Source organism: Echinops telfairi, unplaced genomic scaffold (assembly GCF_000313985.2).
Source record: "Echinops telfairi isolate 266 unplaced genomic scaffold, ASM31398v2 ScPeMD7_7469;HRSCAF=8507_0, whole genome shotgun sequence".
In the NCBI taxonomy this organism is placed as follows: Eukaryota; Metazoa; Chordata; class Mammalia; order Afrosoricida; family Tenrecidae; genus Echinops; species Echinops telfairi.
Genome location: NW_022111372.1, coordinates 35,147,182 through 35,167,752, shown reverse-complemented (window position 1 = coordinate 35,167,752; position 20,571 = coordinate 35,147,182). Strand labels below are relative to the sequence as shown.

The 20,571-nt window shown below is 52.7% G+C and overlaps 1 protein-coding gene across 1 annotated transcript in view; it reads left to right on the top strand.

Moving 5' to 3' along the window:
* The window catches only part of PRDM15 (PR/SET domain 15), a 59,372-nt gene that overhangs the window by 33,319 nt on the left and 5,482 nt on the right, over nucleotides 1-20,571 (top strand). Inside the window, exons 10-20 of the mRNA XM_045284805.1 lie at nucleotides 1,491-1,658; nucleotides 3,213-3,307; nucleotides 5,765-5,896; nucleotides 7,627-7,761; nucleotides 8,647-8,810; nucleotides 9,369-9,448; nucleotides 9,645-9,764; nucleotides 11,988-12,119; nucleotides 13,651-13,734; nucleotides 14,082-14,257; nucleotides 17,702-17,782. Coding sequence (XP_045140740.1) covers nucleotides 1,491-1,658; nucleotides 3,213-3,307; nucleotides 5,765-5,896; nucleotides 7,627-7,761; nucleotides 8,647-8,810; nucleotides 9,369-9,448; nucleotides 9,645-9,764; nucleotides 11,988-12,119; nucleotides 13,651-13,734; nucleotides 14,082-14,257; nucleotides 17,702-17,782 — 1,367 coding nt within the window. The remainder of the gene's footprint in view (nucleotides 1-1,490; nucleotides 1,659-3,212; nucleotides 3,308-5,764; nucleotides 5,897-7,626; nucleotides 7,762-8,646; nucleotides 8,811-9,368; nucleotides 9,449-9,644; nucleotides 9,765-11,987; nucleotides 12,120-13,650; nucleotides 13,735-14,081; nucleotides 14,258-17,701; nucleotides 17,783-20,571) is intronic.

The window sequence follows — 20,571 nt, the reverse complement described above, 5'->3', positions numbered from 1 at the left end:
CAGGGAGGGGGCCCTCCTGAGCTGTCCTGCACCTGCAGGGAGGGGGCCCTCCTGAGCTGTCCTGCACCTGCAGGGAGGGGGCCCTCCTGAGCTGTCCTGCACCTGCAGGGAGGAGGCCCTCCTGAGCTGTCCTGCACCTGCAGGGAGGGGTCCCTCCTGAGCTGTCCTATACCTGCAGGGAGGAGGCCCTCCTGAGCTGTCCTGTACCTGCAGGGAGGGGGCCCACCTGTACTCTTCAGCTGGCGCTGGTTGGATGTGAGAGGGGGTAGGTGCTGGAAGGAGGGTGTTTGGGTGATCCAAAGGGCGTGGCCTCTTCACTAGGCAAAAGGGCAGATGCCCTTGAGTCTCACAGTCCCATTCTTTGAAAATTCATGTGAAGAAACTATGCAGAAGGGGAAAGGAGAATATGATTTAAAAATGCCACTTTAACTTTTCTACAGATTTCAAAATAAGTAAATGGCTAACAGATTCAACTGGCTTGAGTCATCTGTAGCCGCTCACAGGGGTGTTGAGGAAGAATACATAGGCTGAGGTGTGCACACGGGCCGGCCGCCAAAATGAAACTAGACTGTCCCGGAGAGAGAGAGGCACGGGCTCATGTGGGTCGTTAGAAAAGAACCCCAAGCTGGGCGCTGGGCCAGCCAGCTGACGAAGGCCGCCCTGCCCCTCCAGGCCCCATCCCAGCCCGCGGCCTCACAAGCAGAGGGCCTCCCAGCGTTGGAGGGTTAGTGCCCGTGTGGGTGTGAATCAGAGATGGCTAGAGTCCTGGGCAGAGATGAAAACCACACACAGTTTGGCTGCCTCTGGGCTGAGGGCCTGGAAGGTGAAGCAGTGGACATGGGGCATGCGCAGTTCTACGGGCTTGATTGTGTATGTGTGGGTGAGTGTGCAACTGAGAGTGCCTGGCTAAAACTAGGATGAGTCTGTGAGTATGTGAATGAGTGTGAGTGTGAGTGCGTGCGTTGAGTCTTGTGACTGAGGGTCTGTGCGTGCGTGTGTCTGTGTATGAGTGCACTTGGGGTGTATGGGAGTTTTCTGTGCGTGCGTGTGTCTGTGTATGAGTGTACTTGGGGTGTATGGGAGTTTCTATTAAAGGGGGGTCCCCACACCTGGAAACAAGACGGCTTTGTCTACAGTGGATGGAAGAGACTGGGGACCTCTGCCTGCCGTGGGGGAGCCGTGGACTGGAGGAGGAAGCACACACCCAGTGTCGCAGGGGCGGTTTGGCGTGGGAGGGAAGAGGACGGGGTAGCCCGGCAATGGTGGGACGGGACGTGAGCTGCTTGCTGTTAAGACGGTGTGAGTGCATGCATGACCTGTCTTCCGTGTGTCGCATTCTTGGGTAGATGACCTAAGAGATTGCAGGGACTGGCCTTCCTGGGTCCTGCTGTCCCGCTCATGCCGCCTCCCACCATCGCTGGGCACCTCGCCAACTCGGGGCCTGATGCTGTTTCACCACAACGCCGTCTGTTTGTTTGCTTTCCGGACAGATGACAAGACGTTCCAATGTGAGATGTGTTTCAGATTCTTCTCCACCAACAGCAACCTCTCCAAGCACAAGAAGAAGCACGGGGACAAGAAGTTCGCCTGCGAGGTCTGCAACAAGATGTTCTACCGCAAGGACGTCATGCTCGACCACCAGCGGCGGCACCTGGAGGGTGAGCGGCCCCTCGGCCAAGGGCGGGGAGGGGTCTGAGCGTGCCTGCATTGCGGGGACAGACAGGTGTACGTGTTGGCCCCACCTCTTTGAGAAGCAGTTAGGAATTCCCACTGTTTGATCCAGGACTCCTCCTCGGACCCGGAGACAGAGGCGTGTGTTGGTGTTCCGATGTGTGGAATGTTAATAACGTATGGATTGGTAGAAACCACTCCCGTCTAGACAGAGGGTTAGCGATTCAAACCCACTCAGTGGTTCTGTGGAAGAAAGGGCTAGCAGTCTGCTTCTGACGGTCACAACCTGCAAGACCCCCTGGAGCAGCTCTGCTCTGTAGCACCTGGGATCCGGTGAGTCCTGGGCCGGCCGGCACGACAGCCACTCACCCCTCCATCAGCAGCAGGGACAAACAGAAATCCTACATGCTCTGCCATGGGGCGAGGGCTGAGAAAGCAGGGGACATCTGTACGATTGTTGTGAAACGAGTTTTTAATATTGAAATATAACGCGTTGCCCTGCTAGGGAGTAGGAGAATCAGTATATGAAATTGTGTAGGTGGCCGGCTCTCAGCCACCTACGTAGCAGAGGGCATTCCAGGTGGGTGGTGTTGGGGAGGGGGCACTGTGAGTGGTTTCCCCTTTGGCCTCAGGGCTGCTGGGTGATGTGTGGTGCTGCATGTAGCAAGCTTGGGGGTTGTGGGGTGGGGTAGGTAGGGTGGCCTGTCCACATGGTGAGCTTACAAGATAAAACAAACAAAAAGCCCCACAGGCCTATGGTGGCATCAGGCCCTATGCACCCACCAGTCATCTCCTGGAAGGAAGATGTGGCTTCTGCTTCCCTAGAGACAGACAGACAGACAGACAGACAGCCTCGGTAACCCAGGGAGCCACTCTGCTCTGGCCTGTCGGCTTGCTGAGTCAGAATCAAGTTGATAGCATTGGATTCTGTTTGGGGTTTTCCATGTTCATCCGTGTTGAGGGATGCTTCAGGACCCCATTTCCCCTTAGGGCTGAGTAATCTTCCACTGTATGTAGACTACATTTGGACTACATTTGAAGCAGACCAAGTGTCTACTTCGATCTCTATTGAGACTAGACAGATGCTGTTATCAGCTGACTTTGCACACGGGTCCTGATTTTACTCATTTAAGGTGCCGGTGTGAGCATTCACGTCGGCCTAATGAAAGTACAAGCCTGCGTACAGCCGTCTGAGAGAATCCTGACTTTGAGCCTCTAGCCGAAGTAAAAAAGTCTTCTTCAGTTGTAGCTCACCATAACTCTTCTCCATGGTGGGTGGGAAGACATGAACCCACTCCTCTCCAGTACCTCCTGTGGAAGATCCAGGCGCTGAGCCTGTAGTCTGTGTTGGACTCTTCTTCCCAGTCCTGGCAGCGGTCAGGAGCTGGGGTCAGCTGCTCCTGTCGGCCAGAGTTATCACAGAGTCCCCTACATACCTATCCCTCCACCTGGTGCAGCTGGAGGGCGCTGTGTGGAGTCAGAACTGGTCTGTGTGGATGTGCTTCTCACGCTCTCTCTCCTGCTGGGGCCGGGGCTTTCAGGAGTGAGGCGAGTGAAAAGGGAAGACCTGGAGGCCAGCACCGAGAACCTGGTTCGGTACAAGAAGGAGCCTTCGGGATGCCCGGTCTGCGGCAAGGTAACCCTTCGCTCTCACTTCTATCATCTGAAACGCAAGTTCACTGCTGTCTTCCATGAAAGCTCAGCTGGTCACCCGGAGAGCAGTGCGGGGAGGACTTGCTTGGAGTTAACAGTGGGCTTTTGGGTGGTCCTAAACTAAAGTCTCCACCATCTTCATGCATTTGTTATTTTGATCTTTAAAAAAATAATATATATATATATATATTATTGTGGTGCAACCAAACAGCCACCAATTCCAGTTTCAACCTGTATTATCCAGTGGTGTGGACCGGGTTCTAGAGGCACTGCGTCCACTCTCACTGCCTGGTTCCCAATCAGCCCACCAGACTCAGAGCCGCCCTTACCAGACCCTCAGAGCCACCTGCGGCAGGGGGACGGGTAACACCGGCTTTCAGTGCACATGTGGGAAATCTCCCTCAGCATGGTACTTTTACTTAATTTCCAAGCAAACGTGCCTCTCTCGATTCTGAGTTTCGTTTTCACACCAGGGGAGAATCGAGGCTCACGAGGTGTTTTGTAGTTCGCCACGTTGCAAAGGTAACAAGAGCGCCTTAAGAGCGTGCGCAGGAGGATGGGGCCCCAGACGCGTGCACAGGAGGATGGGGCCCCAGACGCTGAGTTCAGCTGGCTTCTCCCCACAGGGGTGATGCCGCAGGCTGCGGGAAGGTGATGGTCCTGGTTTTCTGCAGGGGCCCCGGGCTCAGAGTTAGCTTCTCATCCTTGCAGAGCAAATGGCCCCTTGCAAAATTCTGAAAAGAAAGTGTTTTGCTCTCTTGAGTCACCCTGTGTACAGAGAAGCAGAAAAAGATATTTCTGCATAATAGCGATGTGTGGATTTCAACAATTAGGAGAGAAATGATGATTTTAGCACTGGGTACGGATTTGTGCCTCCCCATGGCTGAGAGGAGTTAGACCGTCATAAGTTTAGGACATAAGCCTCCGGTCCTCCCGCTCTCCATCAGAGAGGGCTGGGAGGAAAGTGGTCACTAAACAGAGTGCATTGGAGACATGAATACAGCAGATCAAAGGGATAAACCTGACGTGATCAGTTACAACTCTGTCAGTTGATCCCCCTCTGATGCACGCTGGACCGGATCTGGGTTTCAACATTTTCTGAATTTTTGTTTTGTTTTGTTCATTCATATTAGGGTTTATCTCAGAGGTGTTATGTCATTGGGGGTCACCCTCGTTGTGCTATATGTTTGTCGGCATAAGAAACCCAGGATTGATGACCGTATAGGGACAAGTAGAATAAGGGCTTTAGGGGGTCTGGGTGGGAGGGGCGCAGTGATGGTGGAGGAGGCGTAAAAGGGAGACAATGTCAAGGAGTCCAGGAAGAAAAAGAAGGTTTGGAACTGATTGTGGTAGCGGTTTTACAATACTGCTTGATGTGATTGAGCTATGGAAGGTACCAAGGGGATACCAAAAAAAAAAAACCCAGAAAAAATTTTTTCAAAGCTATGCATTTAAATTTTTTTTACAAAACATTCAAATACTCCCTGTCACATCAAATACATTTGTCAAATCTCCGATTCCATTCTGTTTGGATGGCTGACAGCACCTCCCTCATTTTTTTCTTCACCTCTTCTACATCTTCAAATCGCTGTCCTTTCATGCCCCTCTTCATTGGCAGAAACAAAAGGAAGTTGCACAGAGCGAGGACAGGTGAGCAAGGTGTGTGGGGCAAGAGAGGCATGCTGGCTTTGGGGTTTTTTTTTTTTTTGCCAAAAACTGGCTCTCTCTCAGGCTGCGTGAGCATGTGCATTGTCATGGTGGCAAAACCAGTCCTCCATCTGCCACAAATCAAGCCTTTTTTGGTTGCACACTGTTACGCAATCTTTTCAGAACCTCTAAATAGAAAGCATGCTTAACAGTCTGACCTGGTAGAATGAGCTCCAAATGCACTACCAGTCGACATTTTCATCAGTTTGGGAAACTGATGATGTCCATCATGAGGGTTGTCACCAATCGACATTTCACCTTTTGTGAAACAAGAAAACCACTCGTACACTTGAGTTTTTCCCATAGTGCTGTCCTTGTCAGCTGTGCTCAACATCACAACAGTTTCTGCAGCATTTTTCCCAAGCAGGAAACAGAATTTCACCACCACACGCTGTTCTCTTAAATGCGCCATCACAAAAAACAAGGTTTGAGCAAACTGCTTTTACCAAAAACTTGTGACCAGAGAAAACCTTCCAGGTGACGCTACTGGGTGCACTAACTCAGAACGAGTTGCTAGATGCTCGCCCAGCAGGAAAAATGCGTCCTAAGAGAGCTCTGCTCTGCCCAGCACAATTCTGGTTTTGGTGGGGTACTCCCTTGTATGACATACGTAATAACTCCCAATTAATTATAAATTTACAAAAGAGGAAAAGCCTGAAATCCATTTGTGCGCCTCCCAAAGGCCAGTGGGGGGAGTGCAACCTCTGACCTGCCCCCGGGCGCCCCGCCACAGGTGTTCTCCTGCCGCAGCAACATGAACAAGCACCTGCTGACCCACGGCGACAAGAAGTACACCTGCGAGATCTGCGGGCGCAAGTTCTTCCGGGTGGACGTGCTCAGGGACCACATCCACGTCCACTTCAAGGTGGGGACCTGTTCACGGAGGCGGAGGTGCCCTAGGTCCCCGGGCCCCGTTCCCTCAGCTAGCAGGCGCCCCAGAAAACCAGATCTTTAGGAATGAGCTCTGGGTATTCCCGTGCTGTGTCTTCCCTAGTCCGACTGCAGGGCTGGAGGGAAAACCCCTCCCCTTGTTGCCCTCTGGGGAGAGAGCAGAGTCGGGCGGTGCCAGTGGCCTCCCACTTGGGCTCCGGGGAAGGGGGCGGTTGTCTGGGGAGCTGGGAGGAAAAACTAGGAAGAAATAGTAGTGCCCATTGCTGTCCCTGGGGAGCCACACTGACTCACGGGAACGTCCTATGTGCCACTGAAGTGCAGCCACTGTCCCCACTCCAAGTCTGAGGCAGGACAAGCAGCTTCTCTGTAGAAGGCAGGCCAATGAGGAGCAATGCCCAACGGACTGTCCACACGGTGTCCTCTGGAATCGGAGCCCAGAGAGAGCATGTCTCTCTGGTTTGGAATTTACACTTCAGGTGCACATGCAGATGTACTTCAACTCGGGTTTCAGGGTAACCACAAGAGATCACTGTTGACCGTGAGCACGCAACCTGAACAATAAGGTTTATTAAGTCTTCGGCCAGTTTTGTGGCCTGACTACATAGCAGGGCCCAGCGTTTAGTCACGAACATAAATTAGAGAAGACTGTCAGCATTACCTGGCCCTTCCAGGTGACATCCGCATCCAGCCTGTCTGCTTTTGAGCAAAGTCATAAGTTAGAAAAGCTCCATCGAGACTGCGTTAAGTACCTTAGGCTAACTGCATTTTGTAAAAGGGGGTGGCGGTGGTGGTGTTTCTAACTACATCAGGTAGGTTACATATGTGTCAGTGTAGACGCGTGCTCCGTAAGTTTGCAATGGCTGAGGTTTCAGGAGTAGATCCCCAGGGCTTTCTTCTGAGGTACCTCTAGATAGCTTGGAGCCTCCAGCATTTGGGTTAGAAGTCAAGGGCGTGCATGAACCATTTGCACCACCCCAGGGCTCCAAAGTAGTACTACTGCCACCGAGTTGATGCCGACTCATCGACCCTGCAGGACCGGGTAGAACTTCCCCTGTGCGCTTCTGAGACTGTAACTGTTTACGGGAGTAGAAAGCTTCCTCTTTGTCCCATTGAGTGGCTGGTGGTTTTGAACTGCTGACCTTGTAGTTAGCAGCCCAGCTCAATCCACTACACTGCCAGGCGGGGCTCCTCAGAGAAAGAGCAGATGGGGCCAAAGGCCCCAAATGAAGTGGGGACCTTGAGGCAGGCAGGAAAGAAAGCAACAGGGAGGGGCAGGCAGGACATGGACAAGTCCAGAGCAGCGCTTTGTGGACCACACTAGGGTGCTGGAGACGAGGACAGTGGTTCTCAACCTGTGGGTCGCAACCCCTTTGGGCGGTCGAACGACCCTTTCACAGGGGCCGCCTGATTCATCACAGTGGCAAAATGACAGTGATGAAGTAGCAATGACAATAATGTTATGGCTGGGGGTCACCACCCCTGAGGCACTGTCTGAAAGGGTCGTGGCATGAGGAAGGTGGAGAATCGCTGGACTAGGAGGAGCTGAGAGCTTAGGGACGAGGGCTGCCTTGTTGGAATTCGGACTGCCTGGTCCTCACTATGGGCCTTTCTGATGAAATGAGACTCAGTGGGGAGGGGGGCAGCGTGACGTGAGTGCCTTAAGAACACGCAGCCACCGTGCAGTCGATGTCACCGTGTCTCCAGGACATCGCCCTCATGGATGACCACCAGCGGGAAGAGTTTATCGGCAAGATCGGCATCTCATCTGAAGAAAACGATGACAATTCTGACGAGAGCGCTGACTCGGAGCCTCACAAGTACAGCTGCAAAAGGTGCCAGGTAGCTTCACCAGCCTCCGTGGGAATGCCCGGAGGTTCCCAGCCTCAGGGCTGCCCACACCCCACTCATAAAGACTCTGCTTTGGGGAGCTGTGCACAGGCTGGGACATGCCATATGTCCACCACCTCCCTCTGCTAGCCAGGGTACCCCATGTGCCACAGTGGTGGCTGGGGTGGCCCACACACCCCTGCCCGTGCTGTCCAGGGCTCCCCACAAGCCCTGTACCTGATGTCCACACCTTATAGCACACCCCAGAAGGCTTATCTGTGTCCTGTGCACCTGGGTCCTACTATGTGCACCGACCAGGCCATCACTCGTACCACTCAGTGAACCCAGTGCTTGCACACGGCCGGCCTCGGGGCTCCCCAGCAGAGGCTCCATCCCCTTCAAGCTGCAGCCCCAGCCTCGGGCTAGGCTCCCTCCCCTTCGCTTCTCCTCCTCCCTCCTCCCCAAGGACGGCCTCTCGTGGAAAGGGGCGCGTGGTTTTGTCCTCATGAGCCCTGCTCCATGTCTCGGCACCTGGTGGTGCGGGGGCAGAGGGGTCTCTCTCATACAAGAGCCAAGCTCTCACTCCAGGGACCCCAAGCACTTCACCCTGCATGCTTATCTGTGTGTGTGTGGGGGGGGGGGAGGCATGCACCCCTCCCAGTCACTCAGGAGAAGAATGAGAGGATCAGAGAGCACCAGAAAGGGGGTGGGGTTGGGACAAGGGTGGGTGCCCATTTGGAGGTGGGGGACTTGGCGGCCTCTGCCAGCCTTCCCTGCCCTTTCACAGACCCTCTACGCTGTGAGAGCCCGGGGCTCTGGGGGGGTGGCATGGCTGGAGGGCAAGGACTTGTGGCACCACCCCTGCCTGGGCGTCATAGGTGTCCCCCCCGCCCGCAGCTCACCTTTGGCCGGGGGAAGGAGTACCTGAAGCACATCATGGAGGTGCACAAGGAGAAGGGTTACAGCTGCAGCATCTGCAACCGCCGCTTCGCCCTCAAGGCTACCTACCACGCCCACATGGTCATCCACCGGGAGAACCTGCCCGACCCCAACGTGCAGAAGTGAGGCTCGGCCGGGGCTGCACGACTTGGGGCAGGCAAGGGGCAGGCATTGGGGCCGCGTGTCGTCTGCTGCTCAGCGTGTGAAAACACACACACGTGTGTGTCTGTGTGATACTTTCCCCACAGTCTGGCCCTCAGCCCGGACACTCTCTCTGCACCTCACCCCAGAGGCAACCCCAGAGGAAAACAGCATAGTTCTCACCGTGTCTCTGGAGTAACACACACACACACACACACACACACACACACACACACACACACACACCACCAAGAGACAACCCCACAGACGAAAACAGCACAGTTCTTACCCTGCCCTGTCTCCGGAGCACAACCCCACCCCCTCCCCCCTATCCCTCCCCCCCCACACACACACCAGGCACCCAGCTCACTTTTGGGTGCTGACTGGGCAATTCAAGGGCATGAATGGCCTGAGTTAGAGGCAGAATGTTTGGGTTTCTGGTCACACGGCCCTATGTGTCCCTGCTTTTGCTGTCACTGGTGTTTCGGGAAGTCCCTTGTCCTGCCTCAGCCAGGTCCCCATCTCGCCTCTGCTTCCAGGTACATCCACCCCTGCGAGATCTGCGGGCGCATCTTCAACAGCATTGGGAACCTGGAGCGGCACAAGCTCATCCACACAGGTGGGTGGCAAGGCCTTTGTCCAGTGACCTTGTAATGTAACAGGGACTGGTCCCCATCCCCCAAGCCACCCACACCTGTCCACCGGCCCTGGTTCCCTGTGGCCTTACTGTGGTTCTTTATCTGTTAGCTTCTGCCCAGAAATCACCGGGGAGGACTTCCCATCTCGGACATTGGGGGTTTTGTTTTGTTTTCCAGGAGTGAAGAGCCACGCCTGCGAGCAGTGTGGGAAATCCTTTGCCCGGAAGGACATGCTCAAAGAGCACATGCGCGTTCATGACAACATCCGCGAGTACCTGTGCGCCGAGTGTGGGAAAGGTACGCAGGCTGCGCCCGATCGCAGCCGGTCCCCTGCCACCACAGCCGGGCCATGGCCACGGCCACTCACCAGAGATAGGGCAGGTAGCCGCCCAGAGATGTACGCGGGAACGCCACAATTAGCGCGTACTAGGAAATGTGCAACGAGAACGTGCTACGTATGGCAAGAGGTGCGCTGTCACTGATGCTGCATCTCAGATGCATCCCCAGAGGGAAACCATTTGATGAGGGGGAAATTTTTTTTAATAAAAAAGTAAGTCTGTGATTCAGGAATATAAAGATAAAGTGGTCTGAGCAGCAAAGGACACGATAAATTTAAGGGCACCAATTTGTTCATTCTATCAAAAATAGGAAAATAGGAGCTTCAAAAAGTTTGGGGGGTGGTGACCAGGAATTTAAAAATAATGGCACATTTTCACAAACTTTTTGAGGCCCCCGGATATAAAGGTCAGTAGCCCTGATAGCATAGTGGTTATGCATTTAGGCTGGTAACCTCAAGGTCAGTAGTTTGAAACGACCAGAGGCTCCAAGGGAAAAAGATGAGGCTTTGTATTCCTATAAAGCAGAAACCCGTGAGCACAGTTATGTCCTGCCCTGTAGGGTCTCCCTGAGTTTGTTGTGTTTTGCTTGTTTGTTTCATCTCATGGGAGTCTCTGGGTGGCACTGAGCTGCTACCAAGAGTGAAGGTTAGTAAAAAGTCCCAGTGGATCACCAGGCCTTTCATCCAAAGCCGCACTGAGTGGACCCGGCCCTCCAACCTTTCAGTTAACCAGCGAGAGCTGCAACTGCCCCAACAGAGACGTCATGCCAAAGACTTTAGCGCCCTCTACTGGCGCAGAGCAAAGCATCTGAGCCACTGGGCTCCGTGAAGAAGAATGTGGTAGCATCAGGTATGGAGAAGGCTTAACCTCCACTATGCAGATGACACACCGGTGCATACTTGTCTGGAGCACTTGGTGGAGAAACTCAAGGGTGGCGCCCTGTACTAGGGATTACAGCTCAATGTAAAGAAGACCAGCATCCTCCCAAGTGACCAATAGACAGTATCATGATCAACGAGGAAAACATCGAAGTTGTCAAGGATTTCGTCCTGCTTGGATCCACGGTCAGTTCTCCTGGAAGCAGCCATCAAAGAGAGCAAACAAATGCATTGCACAGGGTAAGTCTGACGCTTAAGACCTCTTCAAAGTGTTGAAAAGCAAGGATTTTATTTTGAGGACCAAGCTGCACCTGACGGCATTGAAAAAGGAAGCCCAAAGAAGGATGGGTGCATTTGAATTGTGGTGCTGGAGAAGAATAGTGAAAGTACCACGAACTGCCAAAAAACAAACAAATCTGCCTGGAAGAAGTCCAGCCAGACTGCTCCTCAGAAGCAAGGATGGCAAGACTTTGGCTCGTGTACTTTGGGCACGTTACAGGAGAGAGCAGTCTCTGGCAAAGGACACCATGCTTTGTGACGTAAAGGGTCAGCATAACGAGGAAGGCCCTCCACAGGACAGATTGACACAGTGGCTTCCACACTGGCTCACATTGAGCACTTGTGAGGATGGCGCAGGACCGGGCACCATCATTCTGTTGTACATGGGTCACTATGGGTCCTAACTGACCCATTCAGCAATGACACTGACTCAAGAGTGTCATGTTTGCTGGCTTTTCCCACAAGGTGCACTGGCCGGTTCCCCAGGTCCGGGTTTTCAGATTGGCGGGGGCGGATGGATGTTCTCCTCCGTGTCCACCCGGGGGTGTTCTAGATAACTGAGTAGAGCAGGTTGGTTTGGAAGGGAACTGCTCATAGCAGAACTGTTTTCAAGCACAGAGGTGACTACTAGGGGTAATGGTAGCCGCTAAGAAGCAGCCTTCGCCAAATGTCTACATTTCTACATTTTGACTTAAAATTCTCATTGGGTCACAAAGTATAGTTTAGGAGTTCGCTGGCAGCTGCTATCCTGCCATACACATAAATGGTACTGGCCTTGGCAAACAGAAAGGAGCATGTCTGTCTGCCCATAAATCAGGGAAGCCAGGAGTCTGCCCTAGAGATGCACCCACTCCCTCTCTCCCCAGTAGCCCCACACTTGCTGATAACTGCCTGCCCAAGCCATGAGCTGGGCACCTTTCCTGGGGTACTGAGTTGGATGCCCTTGAGAGAGGGATGGGGTCAGGAGTCCCAGAGTCCCCCGGGCGGGAGGCCAGCTCACACCCCGACCTGCTCTGTCATGGAAGGCATGAAGACCAAGCACGCGCTGCGCCACCACATGAAGCTGCACAAGGGCATCAAGGAGTACGAGTGTAAGGAGTGCCACCGCAAGTTCGCGCAGAAGGTCAACATGCTGAAGCACTACAAGCGGCACACGGGTGAGTGCAGGGGGTCTTCTGGCCGTTCTGTGGGGCTGGGGTGGGTGGGGTGGCTGGCTTCCATCAGAGCCCTCACTCTTTGAAACGAACCCTAAAGGTGCTACCGTGAAGCCAGTGACTGAGAGAGAACCCCCGAACCGCTAAGCGGTTTCTTTTAAAAACCAGTTGTCGCTGGTGGTTTTTGGTGCCACATGTACGTGAAACACCACCCATCCTGCTCCCTCTTCCCCGTGGTCGCAGCCACTGTGTCAGTCCTTCTGGTCTAGGGTCTTCCTCTGTTTCTCTGCCCACTTACTGCACCAAGCGTGATGCCCCATTCCAGGGACTCTCCTACCCAGGTGGCATAGTGGGTTATACATTGGGCTACTAACCATAAGGTCAGCCGTTCACAACCGCCAGCTGCTCTTTGGGAGAAAGAGGAGGCTTTCTCCTCCAGTGCAGCGTGACAGTCTCGAAACCCAGGGGGGCAGTCCTTCCCTGCCCTCTCGGTTCACTGTGAGTCAGGATCAGCTCAGTGGCCGCGAGTGGAGGTGGGATCTCTCCTGATAACATACCCAACGTCCACGAGACGATGGCTCGCCATCCCTGCTCTAAGGGCCATTCTGGCTGTGCTTTTTCCAGGCCAGCTTGTTGTGCTCTTTGAGTATTGTTGACAATTCCGTTTTCCTTATTCTTCTGGTAGTTCTATTAGTCCGTGGCTGAACCAATATTATTTCCCAGCACCCAGTTCAAAGGCATCATGATTCTTCTGCCTCTCTCGTTCGTCGTCCAGCTTTTGCACGCCTCTGAGACAAGTGAAGGTGCCATGGCCGGGGTCAGGCACACCTTAGTCCTCAAGGGGACGCCTTTGCTGGAAGCGATGCCACCAGTATTTCAGCCACAAGCCGAGCAGTGCTTGGTGGTCAGGTTTCTGCAGAGCTTCCAGGTTCAGACCCAGCAGGACGGAGTCTCCGAGGAGCCCTGGTGGCCTAGAGGGTTACTCAGTGGGCCACTGACTGCCACATCAGCAGTGTGAACCCACCAGCTCCTTCTTGGGAGAAAGATGAGGCTTTCCGCTCCCTTAAAGATGTATTGGCTCAGCAACCCACAGAGGCCGTCCTACTGTGTTCTGCAGGGTCCCCATGAGTCGACTCAACTGGATGTTTGAGTTGCTTTGTTTGATTGGATTTGTGTTGTTGAAGAAGGCTTGAGCCAAAGGCTTCTGCAGAGTAAAATAGGTCAAGGAGAAGAAATCCCTTCCCAGCTGCAGCCCCTCGTGTGTAGCCACCACCTATCTGTCAGTGGAGGCTCCCATGTCGCCGTGTGTCAGAGGAGCATACAGACTAAGATAGACTAGGAAGAAAGGCCTGGTGAGTTGGTTCAGAGAGTCAGCCAATGAAAACCCTGTGGATCCCAGTTGTCCAATCCCATAGTGCATGCATGGGGTTGCCACAAGTTGGGGCCAACTTGACAACCGTAATGTTCAGTTAGATAATAAGAATAATGTCTCGTTAAACGGAACCCATGAGATTAGATATGCCATTTCCTGCAGGGATTAAAGATTTCATGTGTGAACTATGCGGAAAGACTTTCAGTGAGAGAAACACCATGGAGACACACAAGCTCATCCACACAGGTAAGCTTGGGCCCGGGCCCAAGTGGCTGCTGGGCTGGAAGCGCCCATGTGGTAGTTTTTTCCCATAGACTGCCCCAGAATCCTCAGTGCCATCTTGGCTTCATGCTGGCTCTGCCTGAAAGATCAGCCTGGCGTTTGCACGCACTGGGCAGTGATGTAGCTGATGGCAGCCATTCTCCACGTGGGTGAAGGCCATCCTCTTCGAATTCAGTACAGGCGCCTGCATCTTTCTGGACCACCCTGGGTAGGGACGCCCTTAGTATTTGCACGGGCAGCGAGTGGTGTGGAGTCAGGGGCCCTGACTTGTCTTTGTGACCTGTCTTGTCTCTTCCTCCCCATGCGTGCAGTGGGCAAGCAGTGGACGTGCTCGGTGTGTGACAAGAAGTACGTCACTGAGTATATGCTGCAGAAGCACGTGCAGCTCACCCACGACAAGGTGGAGGCACAGAGCTGCCAGCTGTGCGGGACCAAGGTGTCCACCAGGGCCTCCATGAGCAGGCACATGCGGCGCAAGCACCCCGAGGTAAGGCTGCTGGCCGCCCAGCTCCTCTGCTCTGGCCCAGGGCTATCCCTCAAGAGCATGGGCCTTGCCCCTCTCTGTGCCAACACCGCCTTGGGCCTACTTCTGCTGCTCTGGGGGCCCCATGCTGGGCCGGGCACTAAAGGCTACCCTCTCCAGACCCTGAGCGCCCAGGCTCAGCCCAGGCTGGACCTTCCCCTTTGAACTCCTGGGTCTACCACTAGGGGGAGCAGGAATAGCATAGAAGAGCCTCCAACTTGCTATTTTTTTTGCTAAGGTTAAAAACCAGACGCTGTCTGGATATGTAGCAAATGCAAGTGCAATTATGACTTCCCCTCTAGTCTTCCTTCTGAAGAAACCGATAAATGGACAAGTGGGGAGCCCCCAGCTGGCGTTGGAGCAGTGGGCAAAAGTAGGGTGGTACAAAAGAACTGGTGTGGGTTCAAAGCACAGCCCAGACCACCAACCAAAGCCATCCAAGGTCACCGAGCAAACTGAAAAACACACGAAGAAATTGCAGCTAGCGAGCTACCATGGAAAGGACAAGCTTTCTAAGCATAACAGCCACGAAAGAATAAGACTGTCAAAACACTTGGCAACCGGGTAACCTTTGGTGGCCCTATGGGTTAGGTGTTTGGCTTCGAACCTCAAGGTCAGCTGTTCTAATCCACCAGCCGTTCCACTGGAGAAAGATGATGCTATGTGCTCCCATAAGGATTTATAGTCTTGGAAATGCTATGTAGTTGGAATCAACTCGATGGTAGTGGGTTTTGGGGTAGGAAGGTTTAAAAAAAAAAGTCAAAGGACAAACAGATATTAAGATATTAACCTCTTGAACATAAAAACTCTTAATATTAGCAGATAATACTGTTCGATGAGTGAAGAACCCAGCGTGCACCCGGAGAGAGCATCACGGACAAGGGCATGTGCATAGCTAATAAGCACAGGAGAGCAGCCTCCCTCCCAACTGCCACCGAGCCCTTGCTGACCCACAGCAACCCTACAGGACAGGGTAGAACTGCCCCTGGGGGTTTCTGAGACCATAAATCTGCAGGAGCAGACAGCCTCATCTGTCTCCTGAGGGGCAACTGGTGGATTCGAACTGCTGACCTTGCAGTTAGCAGCCCAACGTATAACCCACTATACCACGCTCCTCACCATGAGCCTCTGAAATGCCAGTGGTATCCCTTCCAGCATCACAGTGACACACAAGCTCCCACAGTTACAACCCCCTGACAGGCAGACCCGATCCTGGTCACTATGGGTTTACACAGTTAAACATATTCATCTCGAGTGCGTTGGCCAGGTGTTGACTATCAGGTGCTTTATTGGCCTTGCTTCATGAGGCTTTGCTATAAAAAAGTCTTCAGCAAACATTTGAATCCTCTTACTGATTGATCGCTTTGCGAATTCAAATGTTGGTGCTTAGCTTCTTAAATGTGACACATGACCACTGCCTCCCCCCCCACCCCCAGCACAGGGAAACCGAGGGAGCGTAAAGGGAGCGCCCCTGTAGCTAGGCTTTTGTTTCCTTTTGTCACTTGGTTCTCAGTTCACTTTCAGGCTCTTCCGTCTTGTCCTATTCAATTCAAACTGGTATCAATCAAGTGCCGGATGGCTTGGGGACACCGGCTAGGCAGGCACTGTGTCTGCCCTCCTAAACTCCACCATCAGTGGGGAGGGAGGGAACAGAGGGAAAAATAGGATGTGGACAAGGGTGCAAAGTAATGGCGAACCAAATGATGACACAGAGGAGACAACCCAGGGCAGCAAAGAACAGGGGAGGGAAGGGGCTCCGGTGGCCTTGCTTTTGGGGTGCCCTTGTGGTTCCATGTTGGTAGCAGGTGCTGCTGTTTGGGGGAGCATTGGGCCATCGATGAGCCCTGCCACCCTGGCCCCGTGAATACTGAGAATAGAGAGGATTTGTTTGTTGGAGGCATGAACTACTACTACTCTTCAGCATGGAGTACTTTCAGAATGATCCTGTTCTGTGACCTCAAGCCGTGCTCTTTCTGCTGTGAACGGAAATTGCATTGACCAGATGACAATATACAAAACCCTTTTTATCTGCGTCTTACCTCCTAAGAGGAGTTAAGCAAATGCCTGTGTGGTCTTTCTTCCGGCTCATCAGCATCTAGACTGCGATTAGATCAGCATCTACACTGATGATGCCGTCGTCGTCGGTGGGGACGGTGGGGACCACAGTGTTAGTGATGGGTGGAGCCTGAAGGAGATGGGGGCGGTGGTAACAGTGTCAATGATGGGTAGAGACTGAAGGTGATGGTGTTGGTGTTGGTGATGGTCAAGGTGGTGGTGGTGGTAAGGTAGTAGAAGTGGTTATGACTGTGGTTATGGTGGAAGCAGTGAGGACAGTGAGGGTGATGGGAGTGGCAGTGATGGTGACAGTGCAGCCATGACAAGGACGGTGATGGCGGTGGCAGTGACGGTTGTGCTGGCATGATGGTGGTTACCATAATGGTGGTGGTGATGATAATCTCAAGAATAACTGTCAAAGCAGGTTGGAGAGCCACCCTGACCCTTTATTAGAATACCCCTGACCTGGTGAGTCAGGTAGCCCTGTGGACACACAGAGGGCAGAGGGATTGTGCCCTAAGTCACAGCCCGGAGCCGAGGGCATCCCTTGGGGTGGTTAACTGGGAAGGTGTGGTGTGGCAAGGGGTGTCAGCTCATCACAAAATTGACAAACAAAAGTACCTGTACATATGCTAACCTAAAAAGGAAACTGTTTGCAGTACAAATGATGCATCGAGTGACTCCTTATTCTAATGACCTTTACCATTAGGAGGAGCCCTGGTGGCATAGTGGTTAATGCTTGGGGCTGCTAACTTCAAGATTAGATGTTCTAAACCACCAAGCCACTCTTCAGGAGAAAGGCAGGGCTTTCTACATAAAGTTACCATCTGTGTGGGAACTCCCAGGGAGAGTTCTACCCTGTCCTATAGGGTCACTGTGAGTCAGAATTGACTCACAGTTTGGGTTCTACCAAGGCAGGACACATTTACTGAGCTGTATCTCCCTCTGCTCGGTTGTTGGTTATAATAACAGCTCCCCCGAGAGTGTACTTACTGGATGCATGGGGCAAAGAAGGCGGGAAATAGTCTCCGTGCTTCAGGAGACGCAAAGACAGGTGCAGAAGCACATCTTCCTGTGCAAGAAGTCTGTGTTCGCTGCTTCGTGGAAATGGAGAAGATGCAGGTTGGGGAGGGTTACTCCTGTAGAGACCCCAGAAGCCAAGTTTCCAGGCGTGCCGAGCAGAGGAGGGACTCCCTCGACATCCAGTAGCTCCTCTGGAGAGAGTGACAGGAAGCCGGGGATGGGCACATGTCTGTGCCCATCGCTCAGCGTGCTGGTTCCTGCCAGTGGCCAACATGGGCATCCTTCTGGCACGGCTGCCCTCCAGCTTCACTGCCCCCTGCTTGCTCGCAGGTCCTCGCTGTGAGGATCGACGATCTGGACCACCTCCCCGAGACAACCACCATTGATGCCTCCTCCATCGGCATCGTTCAGGTAAGCCGTGCAGACGGGAAAGCTTCCAGACAGACAGATGTGAGAGATGTAGGGAGTTTGCACCCATGAGCAGCTGCCCTTTGGGCCTCGCTGTCCTGCCTCACTCTGCGCTCCCGATCGAGCGCCTCTCACGGGGGCCATTTGGAAAGTCTCCCCGTTTGGCAAAGTTTCTAGGACTTCGGTTTTCTAAATCTTGGCATACTTCCCTTCGGAGAATAGGTGGTTTCCAGAGAAGTTTAGTATCATCAAAACACCGTAAACTTCGTATGTGTAAGATGCACTAGATGAACTTGTTAAAGGAAAGGCGATAGCTCTGAGAACAATTTTAATAGAAAGACAACAACCACTTTTCCTCTGAAGGTGGACAAATGACGGCCTCGCAGTTAGAAGTGATGTATCAACATATTTAATGTGAAGGAATATATCCTGCTCTGTTGAGGATTTCAAATCCTATTTAAACTCCTGGTTTTCAAAGCAGTGCTTTAGAATCCTGGCTTACTGTGGGAGGCCCTTGAGGGGGGCCACCCCCGTAGTGTCCAAAACCCTGAAGGCTGTGTGTCCCTCTGACACAGTACAGGAGGAGAGTTTGAAGCAAGATGCATGAAAACCATGACCTGGTAGGCTTTCCCCTGGGCCTACGTCCCAGGGGGTAAGACCGGGCAACATAGGTGGGCACAGGAAGCTGGCAGGGGCCAGGGTAGAGGGCCAGCTAGCCAACCACTCTCACCCCCACCCCATGGCCTCTGTTGTTGCGAATTCTATTTGTGCACTCAGGGGACACGGGTTGCATTCTTGAGAGTGTCCAAGCACTCTGGACCTCCCTTGTTCGGAATAGCTCCGCTTCAGTAACATCAGCTTACAGCCCCTAGGTTTCCGACCTGATCTTTTATGTGGCTGTTGTGGATTTGACCCCAGATACGTCTTCCTAAGACAGCACAGCACTCAAGGCATGCCCGCTTCAGTAGTTGTGCTTTGTTCAGTGTTTTGAAAGACTTAGGGGACATTTTTTGGTTTCATTTTTAGAGATTTTCTCAGGGTGGCAGTGTCAGGGGTTAGCCAATCTCCGTGGCTCCAGAAAGATGGCATTTCATGAAAGTAGGGTTTCTGTTCAGCATTCCGCCCCTTTTGATCACGGCTTCACAGGCAGTACTCCCCATTCTCCCCTCTGCCTGCTTCTGGGAACCACCCATAGACTTTGGTTCTATACATTTGCCTGTTCTTGGCCTTTTATATACGTGAGGTCAGAGAATAGTTATCCTTTGGTGATTGATGTACTTCACTTCGCATGAAGTTTGTTTCATTTCACCTCCATTCATATTGTAGCATTTCTCAAGGCTTCATTGCCGTTTGTTGCGTTTGTGCGTATGTACATCATTTTGTCGGCTCATCCCACCTTGGGCTACGGGGGCTAGTGCCGCAGGGAACCTTGGAGTACACAGCCGAGTCTCTCTGCTTTCCGCCCCTGTGGATCTCTACCTAGCAGTGGCAGTTCCATTTTTCGTTTTAGAGGAACAGCCACAATATTTTCCACTACAGACATACCATTTTGCCTTCCCACGGTGATGGATAAGGGTTGCGATCTCCTCCTCATTCTCTCTAACACGAAGGAATCGACTCGGTGGCGGCGCAGTAGTTACTTTGTTGTGTTTAAAATTCGCCATCTTCTAGGGGTTGGTTGCCATTGCTTCTGATTGGACGGAGGGCCCTGTGCACAACAGAACGAAACCCAGCCAGTCCTACGGCCAGCCTCACTCGAGCCAGGGCTGCAGCCATGGTATCGACCCACTTCATCGGGGGTCTTCACCGACCTTCTGTGCCAAACAGGTCGCCTTAGTGAGGATGAAGCGATGTCCTGTTGTGGTCTCTGGTGGCTGCTGACACTGAGCACGGGGTGGCCATTTGAATATCCTCATTGGTGAAATGTGCATTCAAGTCCTTTACCCATTTGGATTTGGGCCTATGTCTCTTTGTGGTTAGGCTGTCAGCGTTGTATACGTTTCCAGTGGTTCACTTGTCAACGGACCAAATAAGAGATGGGCTTTTAAGTAAACAGGTAGTTTTAAATAAGCAGCATGAACCGTGTGTCTGCTGAACAATCACCTCTGTGAGCCCCTGTGGTCAGCATCTGCTTGGGACACAGAAGAGGCAGCGAGGAAGGGCAGGAACATTAGCTCAATGGCAGCGTAACAAACAGTGCAGACAATAGAGTGCTGACCACTGTGAAAACCATAGCCCATGTCACGGAGCAAGTTTCATAACCACGGTGCCACGGGAACCTCATTTGCTGCGTGTAAGCTTGCACCCACAACACAGTAAATGTTGAAGGTTTTCTCTTTTATTTTGTCATTCTTTTTGTTTTTTAGAAGCAAAGATGGTGAGACTTCATCTCACATACTTTTTCCCCCCAAAATCATTTTATTGGGAGCTCGTACAACTCTTATCACCATCCATCCATCCATCCATGGTGTCAAGCACATTTGTACACTTGTTGCCATCATCATTCTCAAAACATTTGCTTTCTTCTTGAGCCCTTGGTATCAGCTCCTCATTTTTCCCCTCCCTCCCCACCCCCCTCATGAGCCCTTGATAATTTATAAATTATTATTATTTTGGCATATCTTACACTGTCTGAGGTCTCCCTTCACCCACTTTTCTATTGTTCATCCCCCAGGGAGGAGGTTATATGTAGATCCTTGTAATCTATCCCCCCATTCTACCCCACCTTCACTCCACCCTCCTGGTATCGCCACTGTCACCACTGGTCCTGAAGGGATCATCTGTCCTGGATT